Raw genomic sequence first — 12,469 nt, forward strand, 5'->3', positions numbered from 1 at the left:
TACTAATTTGTGTGCTCACAGATGATATGACATAATTTTAAAAGTTTTGAATATTTGTAATTTATACAATAGATGAGATCATAATTTTAAAATAATAATGCCATAATACATGTTGGTACACTAATTGGTATATCAATTGGTACATGTAGCACCACCATATGATAATGCATACCCACCACAAATTTATAAATAAATCACATGGAAATGCATGAATAATTTGTTGATACTCCTATCAATGTTGTATAATTAAAAAGTGGTGGCTTTGATAATTTGCAATTCGTAAGCACATTTAGGGTTGAATTTGGGGCTTTTCCCAAATTAAGCCTTTTTTGCATCCTATTTCCCAAACTAGGCCTAATTTGGACGGATTTTCCAAACTAGGCTAAAGCGCTATTACAAATCGCGCTTTCACTGTTTGGAGCCTAAAATTTGATGAATAGTGAAAGCGTTATTCGAAATCGCGATTTTAATTAAGAAAACGCTATTTGAAATCGCGCTTTTAACATAAATTTTTTTTCTGAAAAAAACGTGGTTAAAAAAAAAAATTTCCAAAAAATGCGATTACAAATCGCGCTTCTACTATTCAAATGCAAAATCGCGTTTCCAAATGGCGTTTTCAAATCACACCAAACCAACCCCCCACAGCACTCACTCACACTCTGACACACACACCCCCCATCACACAATATAATTGAAAAATATAATTTATATATATAATAATAATTAAATATATATAATAATAATTTATAATAGTAAATAATAATCAACTATATAATTTTTGTAAATATAAATTATTTTTATATAATTTTTATCTTTTGAGTGGTTAGAAATAATTTTTTACAAATTAAATTGAAATAACCCTACGTATGTATATAACCTACCCAAAAATTAAAATGATAACTATTTTTTACCCTTAAATGATAATTATTTTTTATTTTTTATTTCTTAACCAAATTAATTTTTAATTTTTTTTAAAAAATTCTAAAAATCAAACCATACATAACCTAAAAATCTTTTGATAAATGACTTACATACATATGATTTAAGGGTAAAAATTTTGATAAATGACTTAAATGATAAATCAAATCATCCATAACCTAAAAAATTTTACCCTTAAACCATATGTATGTAAGGGTAAAAATTTGCTATTATAAATTACAAATTATTTTTTATTATAAAAATTACACACGTATGGTTCATATGACTTGATTATAAAAATTATTTATCAAAAGATTTTTATAAATTATTTAAATCTTTATAAATTATTTATAAAGATTATAATCAATTTTTATAAATTATTTATAAAAAATTTTTGCAATTTTTATAATCAATTTTTACATACGTATGGTAATAATTTTTATAAATTATTTAAACCATATGTGTGTAATGGTAAAAATTTTTAGGGTAAAGATTTTGATAAATGACTTAAATGATAAATCAAACTATCTATAATCAAGTCATATGAACCATATGTATGTAATTTTTATAATAAAAAATAATTTGTAATTTATAATAGCAAATTTTTACCTTTACATACGTATGGTTTAAGGGTAAAAAATTTTAGGTTATGGATAGTTTGATTTATCATTTAAGTCATTTATCAAAATTTTTACCCTTAAATCATACATATGTAAGTCATTTATCAAAAGATTTTTAGAATTTTTTAAAAAAAATTAAAAATTAATTTGGTTAAGAAATAAAAAATAATAATAATTATCATTTAAGGGTAAAAAATAATTATCATTTTAATTTTTGGGCAGGTTATATACATACGTAAGGTTATTTCAGTTTAATTTGTAAAAAATTATTTCTAACCACTCAAAAAATAAAAATTATATAAAAATAATTTATATTTACAAAAATTATATAGTTGATTATTATTTATTATTATAAATTATTATATATATTTAATTATTATTATATATAAAAATTATATTTTTCAATTATATTGTGTGATGGGGGGTGTGTGTCAGAATGTGCGTGAGTGCTGTGGGGGGTTGGTTTGGTGTGATTTGAAAACGCCATTTAGAAACGCGATTTTGCATTTGAATAGTAGAAGCGCAATTTGTAATCGCGTTTTTTGGAAAAAAAAAAATTGTAACCACGTTTTTTTTAGAAAAAAAAAATTTATGTTAAAAGCGTGATTTCAAATAGCGTTTTCTTAATTAAAATCGCGATTTCGAATAGCACTTTCACTATTCATCAAATTTTAGACTCCAAACAGTGAAAACGCGATTTGTAATAACATTTTAGCCTAGTTTAAGAAATCTGTCCTTAGGTCTAGTTTGAAAAATAAGATGCAAGACAGACTTTAGTTTGGAAAAAGCCCCTGAATGTCGCTCAAATAATTTCTGACAATAATGAAATAAATATTCTGTAGCCTCCCAATGAAATGGTCATTCAATTAAATGATTGGTGAATCCATTCAGTACGTATACTTCTTTCTTTTTCGAATTATTAACGTAAGGATTCCCTAAATTATTAAAAAATATCATAATATATTTTTTTATAGCTTATAGAATTTAATTATACACTTTCATAGTTTAAGAAATAAAGTGATACTTCTCAATAATTTAGAGAGTTCATTTATACACTTTTATAATTCAAAAAATTAAAGTGATATTTTTCATTAGTTTAGAGAATCACATGTAAATAACCCTTCTTTTTTTACCGAACCAAACATGAAAATGAGTACTCTGATAAAATGATTATAATGCAATTCCATTCCAATGAACTAGACACACTTATACTGTGTTTGGTTGAGAAATTTGAAAAGAAATTTAAAAAAAAAAATAGAAAAGAGAAGTAAAATGTGAACAAAATATACCTACATTTTATCTAATTTTACACACCTTTTTTCTTTCCCTTTCTAAATCTTCCAACCAAACACAGCATTACTCACATTGTCTCGCACTATTAAATGAAGAGGTTTGATCATACTATTAAAAGAAGAGGTTTGATCAACAGACGGACACACACACACACACACACACACACACACACAGAGAGAGAGAGAAAGAGAGAAGAAAACATGCTCTCCATTTCTTTTAGAGGTTCATGTGTTTCTATAGATCACACACAGCTTCACGTCATTTTTCCAATTAAAACAAAACAAAAATTAGGGCTAAAAGATCAATTTCAGCTAATCATTTGACTACCATTTGCCCCTATCATACAGGATACACCATCACAGTTCAATGTTTGGCATAAATTCTCACTCTAATTATTCAACAAAAGCTTCAAACATTCTCTATAACAATAAGTACTTACCTTGACAACATGAATTCCATCAGAACATGGAAAGAGAAACATTGGGATCTAATTGGAATGATTAATGCTACATGCACTGAGAAAAGTATACTGAAAGTGTACCGACACCTCACTCGTCGGTGCGGCCACACACTGGCAGACACCAACTTGTAAAATGTCGGTATATTTTTCAGTTTGGTGTGCAAAGACTTTTCCAATTGGAACAGCAACATTTTCTGATATATGGAAAGACACTGCTTCGGTAGGTACAGAACTCTTCATCCATTCCTGGGCAGAGAAACTAAAAGGAATACAGAGACTTTATTCCGACCAAAACTTCACAAACACAGCAACGAATGACTTAAAAAATGCCAAAAGCGGATTAGTTTCTGGCTTGGCAGCTTTTCCCACGGTCTCTTCCCATGATTCACTGCCCAAAGACAACGACGAAAGTCATTGATCACCAAAGAACCGTATAGAAGATGAATTTTGCAAATTCATTGGCTTTTGAGTTTTCAATTCACATTGTGACAGGTTCTAAAGTTGGGGTTACCAGAGATACTTACAGATTCATTCTGTCTAATGTTGGATTGCTTCCTTTCGGGGAGTTGCCACCTTGTTGGATGTTTGGGTTGTTTTTGGTTAATATTGCCTCCATGGAAATTGACTGCTTGCAGGAACTTGAAGTAGTACCATTGAGATTCTGGGCATGGATGCCATCGTGAGCATCTATAGGCTGCAAAAGCCATTCAAAAGCAACAGTGTCACAGTGCATTCACTAGAATTCGCCATCTAATTCTTGTTTAAAAAGAGTACTGTCAAATGTTGCCCAGGTAACAAGAACAAATGGATATTTACCAGCAAATCAAAAGACAAACACAGAACAAAATTGATGTAAAAGCTAGGCACAAGGTAGAGCTAGTATTGATAGAGTGAGACAGTAGAGCAGGACAGCGAGAGCATAATACTGGCTAAACCATATACAAGCCGCCAAAACAATGAACAGAGCAACCTACATGCTGAATACATCCATAATTAACATCATGATTTACACACACAAGTAATCAATTATTCAAATACAAAAAAGGTTAGTCAGGTAATAGGTTCAACATATGCTTGATAACTTGATATGGTAACACGAGCTATAAATAATTGCGGGAACAACCAAGTAGATTTTGGATGCAAAAGGTATTTTCAAATATGGACTCATATCTGGTTCAACCATCAAATGAAAATAAATATAGAGACCAACCAACCCTAAAATTGGGTTTATGTTCTTATACATATTTTTTTAAAAGAAAATGGTGTTCAGCCTCAAGCATAATGCAAATAAAACTCCCATAAAAAATTAAAGTAGCTTTTGGTTTACTTTTCAAAACTCAACTCTGTTTTTAAATCATGATTTGGATGAAACATATTTAACCAAACATATTTTTAAAATACAACTCAAAATTACTTTCAAAACTCCTCTCTTCTCTCTTTTTTCTTTATTAAATATTTCTATTAGTCAATTAATCAATTTCTCTCTCCTCTCTCATCTCTCCTCTCACATTCTCTCACATTCAATACATCAATCAATCAAAAAATAAATAATAAAAAAATTACAAATCATCTCAAAACTATTTTCAAAACTCATAACCAAACAAATTTTCTCTTTCCAAATCATGACTCAAAAACTCAAAACTCAAAACACAACTCCACACTCAAATCATAATTCTAAAACTAAACCAAACGAACCCTAAATTAGTCTTCCAGATTTTAAATCATAGAAGAAAAATGGCATTCAGCCACTGCATGTAACATATTGATATTTTGCTCTAAACCCCATCTACATCTCTTGAGAAAGAGTTCATGTGGTAAAAGCATCAAAATTTGAAAATCAAACCAATGATGTATAAAGGATAAAACATACCATGGAATTACAACATCAAAACTTAATTACTTCTTTTGCAGACAGGTTTGCAATCAGAATAACAAAAAAACCAAAGAAGCATGGGAAATCAACTTTTACCACTTATGATTGAGCCATTTTCACTTTGACCCCACTTGTGGTATTGCCAAAAGTGAAAATGACAGTTTTTCCTTAAAAGATAATAATTACAAGTGGAAAATATTTACATAAATTATTTTCTTACCAAATTTAAAACAACCAAACAAAAGAAAAAAACAAGACAAGGAAAGAAAAAGTCTAGATAGGGCATAAACACCATTTCAAAAAAATTTTGGTTTAAAATAAAAAATCAGTTAAAAGCATCTAAATGAAAGCCAAAAAATACTTTGCTAGTAGAAGAGCTACAAATTTGAAAGCCAGCCATCGACTATAATCAAGTTTTTCTTCTTAAATAGACGAAATAGAACTATGATATCAAATTCAAGCAATACTAATATGGTGACCCAGCATTTCTGTTCTTCAGATGACCTTTTGAATCATTTTTTACATGTATTGAATTGTTTGTTGTACTCATAGTTTCAACAAGTCAAGCCTATTCCTACTGCTTGTGATATTTTTACATGAAATCTTTCTTCTCGCTTCACTCATTATATCAAATCATATTGCTGATATTGAGTCAAGTGGAGACTACCTGAGCCACATTCCACAGTACACATTCTAATACGAAACCCCAAGTCACCTAATCCATCTAGGTGGATCGGCAGACCGCGCTCTGGCCCGCAGATTGGCAGATTGTTAGTCAATTCTTGTCAAATCCATGGATTGATCGGGTCAAACACTCGGATCAAAGATGACTTCATCTTTGACCATTGAAATGTTGACACAGGTGCACTTAGAATATGGTCATTTGCATGCAATCGTTCGCCAAGTGAAAAGATGCTGCTAGGAAGGCTTGAGCACCCGACCAGCCATCAAGAGATCTCCGGTTTATACCACTGAACTAAGAAGGCACTTCAACAGTAATTGGCAAAATACTTTATTTATTAGATATATTGCATATTCTTTGACCTCACCAAATATAATTAATTTTTTTTTAAAAAAAAAATAATAGTGAAAGATAAAAACAATTCAAATAAATATATTTATCTTAAAATAAAAATATACACGCTCTGAAGGCGCTCCTGCTCTTACGCTATGTTTGGAGCTAAGAAACACATACACAAACACAAACAAGACATGGACACTCGGACATGCAAATTTTCAAAAAATGTAAGACGAACATGCAAAACATATAATTTTATATATTTATTATGTCATATTTTTAAATATTTGATATTTATTTTATGTCAAATTAAATATTTAATTTTGTCAAATTTATCAACCTTAGGTATGCTATTTTAGTATAAAATTTTTTTTAATTAACTAATTAATTAAACTTTTTTTTTTTGAAAAAAATGGTCTTCAGTGTGTCCCAACGTGTCTGCAGCACGTGTCCAGAGCGTATCCATGTCTGTCACGTGTTAGACACTTGCTCGTCACTTCGGAGAGGTGTCCATGCTTCATAGGTTTGGAGCATGGATTTGAGTAGGGATTTGAAAAGGAAAAGAAAAAAGATAGGTGAAATGTGAAAGAAATATATACATTTCACATACTTTTTTCCTTTCTCTTTCCAAATTCCATCACAAAAATCCATGCTCTGAACACAACCTTAAATTATTTTGACAAAGGTTGCTCTAGCGCTCTCACTCCCACTTGCGCTCTCGCACCTGCTCTGCAATTTGGTTACTTAACTCAGACCTAACCCTTAAGGGGAAAGACTTATTCCTCAAGCAGCACAACCCATCTCTCGTCTCCCTTCAAGTACACACCAAGTGTATTTAGTGGAAAAAAAAAATGGAGGAAAAGGATAGCAGCATCATGGATGCAGACATATTATTCGCACAAGCAATGTCAACAAAAAAAACTTACCTTAATAGCACCAGTCAAGGCATCTTTAACTTCAGAGTCTGTGCCATCATTAATATCAAGAACAATGCCTTCTTTGGTTGTAGAGCCATTTGAATTTTCCAATAATGGAGCTTCAAGATTTTCGACTGGTTTCTCGTCCACCAAAGCACAGCTTTTTTCCAATAATGGATCTGCAAGGTTTGGCTCAGCTTTTTCCTGCTCCAAAACAGAAGAGCTTTCTGAAAAGTTCATCCCATCTACTACAGAATTGTTGTTGCCTGCCTCCATTTCCAAATTTTCAATTTCTTTTTCCAAAGTTCCAGTCAACTCACTTGGTTCACTTGATATTTCATCCAACCCATAAGCTATCCTAGAACCAGACATTAATGGAAACGTCTCTACCTTTACATCTACTGCTACATGAGTCACTTTTGTTTTAGATGCTTCTAGTTCTGCTACATTTTCCTCCAGTTCCAGACTTTCTCTAGCTTGCGAGTTTGTATATATTGCTTTATCATATTCTTCTTTCTTTTCAACTTCCTTACTAGACCCATTTATAATGATCCCTTCATTAAATCTCTGATGTTCAGGTTCAGTACACTGCACAATAGAGTTCAAAACCAGTTCTTCACTTGTATCATGATTGCGATTGGGTAAATAATGAGTCAACATATCAGACTCATTTAACGATGATAAATCAGTTTCAGGTTCAATGGAAATTGATCCCAATGGATATTGTTCCAAAAACCTATCATGCTCTTCTGGAGTCAACTTTGCAGGACCCAACACCTTATTTTCTTGGATTATCTCTCGGACAATTTCCCGCACCGTGTAGAAAGACCCACCAACTTCCTTGTGTGTGAGATTGAGCGATGGAAAATTCCCATTGTTTAATTTCTGATATCTGCATGCAACATACCAAATAAGTGGTACATGAGGGCTTGATATACTTCCTTCAATTAACTACAAATAGAAACTTGAGAGTTTAATAGCCATTAGAAAAATGAAATTTCAGTATATCTGCGTGCGTGTAGAGGTTTGGTTTGACCCACCCAAAATTTTAGTAAAATATGAAAACTTACACTTAAAAGAAGTCTAATCATAGCAACTACAACTTCAAAAAAAAAAACTGACCATTGGTACCATCAGTGCAGGGTGCTAAAAGGTGTATATCAGGCAGAGACATAAATTTAGGCATTATTCGCATGAAATGGCTGCCCTTCACACTTAACATCCACAAGTTTTTACCATTCTGCCAAGCAATAACTCCCGAAATTTAAGTTCAAAATAATTTTTTTTTTTTTTTTTTTTTTTTTTAAATGGAAGTAAACAAGGAAAGGGGTATACTTGGTCCAGATTCTATTGCTCATTACACCACAATAGCCAGCCATCTGGCATAAGACATTCACTGTTACAAACTACTATAGTCAACCTTCCAATCATGATAGAATATCAAGATGAAATTAACAATGTTTCCATTTACAATTTAATAACCTTTTTATTGGTGTGCGTTGCAAAGTATACCAACCACCTATATAGGCATAATCATATAACCAATCTGCTTGAACTTGAATACACTATGGTAAACTCTTTATCAACAAATGAACTGATTATATCTACAAAAGAACCAAAGCCCATTAAACAGTTTCTCTAAATTTGGTTTTCAAATGGAAGTGATGGCTAAATTCATGTATGTTCATATATGAATCAACTATGTAGTTAATGTTAGTTAAGCATACTATAAATATAAAATTCCAACACAACCATGTGCTTCTATTTAAAATGTTCATCTAGCCAAAGATTAGAATTATTCTAAAAGTTGGCTAGTAGGTTAAAAGCATCCTGGAAAGAGTGCAAAAGGACAAATTACATTGTCATGTTCTTCTGAAGTATATTAGACAACAAAATGATTGATTTAATTGGGGAATCCTTAGAAGACTTCATTTAACACTTTTGGCAAATAACATACAGACATACATAGATACAAAAGAGAAGAACATAAACTAAAGGTAAAGGAGAGGAATGGGATGATAAGGATGCAGCTGTTGCCATTCATTTTAGCTAATTGCCTGCAAACCATGAAAGAGGGTAAAAAAAAATTATGAATTTAATAAGCAAGAGAAACTATGAACAATTACTTCTTTATAAAAGATTCAGCCAGCGCTTTCCTCTCCTCTTTTGAACGCCGAATCCGTGATTTCTTCTCTGCAGAGTCATTGTACTTAGCAAGGGCAAACGGCTGCCCAACCCAGCCGCCCTTAACTGCATGCATATTGTTGAAAAAACCACCAGCCCACAGGATACAAACCTACATGTAACACAATCAAAGAAGAGGTCTTTGTGTCAGGATCTTGTTAATATGAACTTCTTGTTAATTCCATAGCCAAGCTAGAATTACATAAATGACCACATAGTGACATAGATTTTCACTTTAAAAAACTCGGTACAGGTTAGAACTTCGGAGATCCCAAAAAAAAAACCAAAAACCAAAAACCAAAAACAAAAAGGCAGGTGTTAAGGAGCAAACCTAAGATATCACATAACCCAGATTTTACAGGCCTACTCCCATCTGGGATCCAACACAGCAAATATGAAATTTGAGCATATCACAATAGTGTTCTAAATTTAAGCATTTAAACAAAAACTACAACTTGGAAAAATGTATTACAGTGTAGTACAACAAAGGCAAGGCAACATTTAAAGATTAAAGTCCAGAAAATTTCGAGGTCCAGTTCTTCAGTTAGCAAAATCCTCAAGTGCATTAAGTCATTACCACCCAGTAAATCCTCATCACAAACAAAGCAACCCAACAAGCAATTCATGTAAAAAGCCCAACAATTTCTCCTGAAAAAAAATTCAGTATGAGCAAAGAAATGAAATCAAAATTTTGGTCCTCAGATTCTTCAATAACTAATTCCACAATTTCATAGACAGAGGCAGGCAGATATTTTCACCCAATTAAGCACAATGGAAACTATTGGAAAGGTTTTCGCTCTCTTAGAAACCGCAGTAGCATGATGGAACAAAAGGACAACATTTTATTTTCTTTTCTATTTCCCCTCTTTCTCACAGTTTCTCAGCTACCAAACAAAGAAAATTCTACAACAAAAAAAAAAAAAAAACTTTGAGGTCAGTGCGAAATGGGTAGAACAGAACTAGAAATGCGAAAATGAAGCAAGTTACAATGGGCAATAGATAGAGAAAGAGCTAAACCAGAGAGTAGAGAGTGAGAGTGAGAGTGAGAGTGAGAGTGAGTGTTACCTTGGTGTAGAGAGAGAGAGAGAGAGAGAGTTTTGAAATGGCGTAAAAACCCTACTAGGCAGAAACAGGGGCGCGGGAGGAAGAGGAATTAGGAGACAAAAAACTCCACAATTAATTACACGGACGCCCGCCACTCAACTATATTTTTATTTATCCTCTTCAATTGAAAAATAAGTAAATTGTCAATTAGTCCTTCTAATTTATTTTATTTTTTATCTTTACTTTCGATTTTTTATTTTTTATTTAAGCCTTTCGACTTTGCTCTAGTTTTATTGTGATTCTTGAATTTTTAAATTTTGCATTAAAATACTTTTAACTTCTAATAATTAAGTCGATGTCACTTGTCCATAAGAAATTATTGTATTTTTCATGATTTATCTAATTTTAAGATTTAAACTAAGAACACAATAGTTTAAATACGAGAAGAAGTGTAAAAATTACTACCAGTTTTAGGTGAAATTATTTGCTTTTTAGGATAGAATGATAATTCATTCTAAATGGGTAAATAATTTTAGAAGAAATTATAAAAAATAACATAAAAAAAACAACCTAGGGTTTATATCAAAATAAACTCTGGCTTTTTAATTTTATTAATTTAAATTCTAAATTTTTGATTTGTTTTCAATTTAAAATATTTTTGTATTTGTGTTAAGTAAAATTGATCGAAACATGTGTATTTCAGTTATTAAACTCAATAAAAATGATATTTTAAACATTTTACATATATTTACATTGAGTTTAATAATTAATATACTATTTTTCTGTCGATTTTACTTAACAAAAATAGGCCAATAGTTTAAATTAAAAATAAATTAAAATATTAAGATTTAAATTAATAAAATTTAGTTTGTTAAAAGGCTCAAATTTAAATTGATAAAATTTATTTTGTTAAAAGGCTCAAAAAAATTTTGTTCACTACTATCTTGTGAGATTAGAATGACTCAGTATATTAATTAATATAATTGTATTGTTCTTTCTAATTAATTGTGTTTATTTATTTTTACAGATGTGAATTGGCGAGTGAAGAGCCCTTCCTACACGTGTTAATTGTGTTGAAATTTCTCAAACTTTAACTTATGAATTTTTTTTAATGTAATCATTTTAAATAGAAGTCAAGAGGTTATTATAGTAGCCCCATAGAACTTTAAATAATTCCGATGCTACTAATGGAACCAGTGGTTGGAGCTCAAGGATCCCTTGCCTCCAAATATTTTTGTTCTCATGTCCCAAATCATTTATAACCATTGGATATAACTTGAGATTCTCAAATCTTGAGATTCTTATATAACCTAATGATTGTGAGTGATTTGAGATAGGAGAATATGAATATTTGGAGATAAGAAATCCTTACTAATGGTTGGAGTGTTCAATTGATAACAATCTATGACGCTTATATTAAGACTTGGCATTATTACCCCTTTGGAAGGGTGTAGTATGGCTTTTGTGTCCAAAGATCCCTTTCAATTTCAAAATTGTTGCAAACTTACAGAATTCTCAATTTCAAATTTTGAAGTCTCCATTTGTTAATTGAAAAAATTAATTGGTTGAAATTTCATAATTTCGAAAGAAATTTGAAAAATTATGAATTTAAGATTTTTCATAGAAATTCAAGAAGTTGAAAATTTTCACATTTTTAAAATATTCATCTATGTCAATTGGAAAATCTCTATCAAAAACACACACCAAGTGAGAAAGAAAAATTCACAGCTCTTGCATTTTTATTTTTTTTATCAATGAAGTTACTCTTATTTGGAAAATAAATAAATAAATAAATAATAAAAATAAATAAATAAAGTAAGAAAATTCACAAAGCTCTCAATTTTGTGAAAGCAAAATCAAATTTTGTTTTTTTTGTTTTTTTTTTATACGTAATTTTATATTTAATATGTATGTTGATTTTCACAAATAACTTTCAAAAATATCAATTTTATCAAAAGCAAATGTGTATAGTTAAAATTATGTTATTTTAAAGTTTTGAATACAAACAAACCAGTTGACACCAACTTGCAAAAGCGTGATCCATGTTTCAACTAATACTTCGATTCAAGGATGAATTTCTCTAGCCGATCAAAAAAAAAAAAAAAGGATGAATTTCTCTAGAAAATGCTAACAACTAAAAAA

The 12,469-nt window shown here is 30.6% G+C and overlaps 1 protein-coding gene across 7 annotated transcripts; it reads right to left on the reverse strand.

Moving 5' to 3' along the window:
- Nucleotides 1-3,118: 3,118 nt before the first annotated feature.
- LOC114297694 (DNA binding protein) lies at nt 3,119-10,478 on the reverse strand. 7 transcript variants are annotated; one of them, XM_082883148.1, is made up of 7 exons: nt 10,349-10,467; nt 10,042-10,186; nt 9,756-9,931; nt 9,226-9,395; nt 7,109-7,991; nt 3,816-3,985; nt 3,119-3,679 (listed from the first exon to the last, which is right to left on the reverse strand). In XM_082883148.1, the coding sequence occupies exons 4-7, from the start codon at nt 9,357-9,359 to the stop codon at nt 3,571-3,573; spliced, it is 1,296 nt and encodes a 431-aa protein (XP_082739274.1). In that variant the 5' UTR covers nt 9,360-9,395; nt 9,756-9,931; nt 10,042-10,186; nt 10,349-10,467; the 3' UTR covers nt 3,119-3,570. The 7 variants fall into 7 exon arrangements, with proteins under 7 accessions (XP_082739274.1, XP_028097960.2, XP_082739276.1 ...); XM_028242159.2 differs by having other exon boundaries at nt 9,861-9,931; nt 10,349-10,403; XM_082883150.1 differs by lacking the exon at nt 9,756-9,931.
- Between the last annotated feature and the right edge of the window lie 1,991 nt (nt 10,479-12,469).

The sequence above is a fragment of the Camellia sinensis genome, chromosome 8 (assembly GCF_055761805.1).
Source record: "Camellia sinensis isolate YWXY chromosome 8, ASM5576180v1, whole genome shotgun sequence".
NCBI lineage: Eukaryota > Viridiplantae > Streptophyta > Magnoliopsida > Ericales > Theaceae > Camellia > Camellia sinensis.

What these genes read in the sequence shown, in the direction of transcription:
- LOC114297694 (XM_082883147.1), bottom strand. An exon ending in CCTTGACTGGTGCTATTAAG is followed by an intron (nt 3,986 to 7,108) that starts GTAAGTTTTTTT and finishes TGGCTTTTGCAG; the next exon opens with CCTATAGATGCTCACGATGG. An exon ending in ACATTAGACAGAATGAATCT is followed by an intron (nt 3,680 to 3,815) that starts GTAAGTATCTCT and finishes GTCTTTGGGCAG; the next exon opens with TGAATCATGGGAAGAGACCG.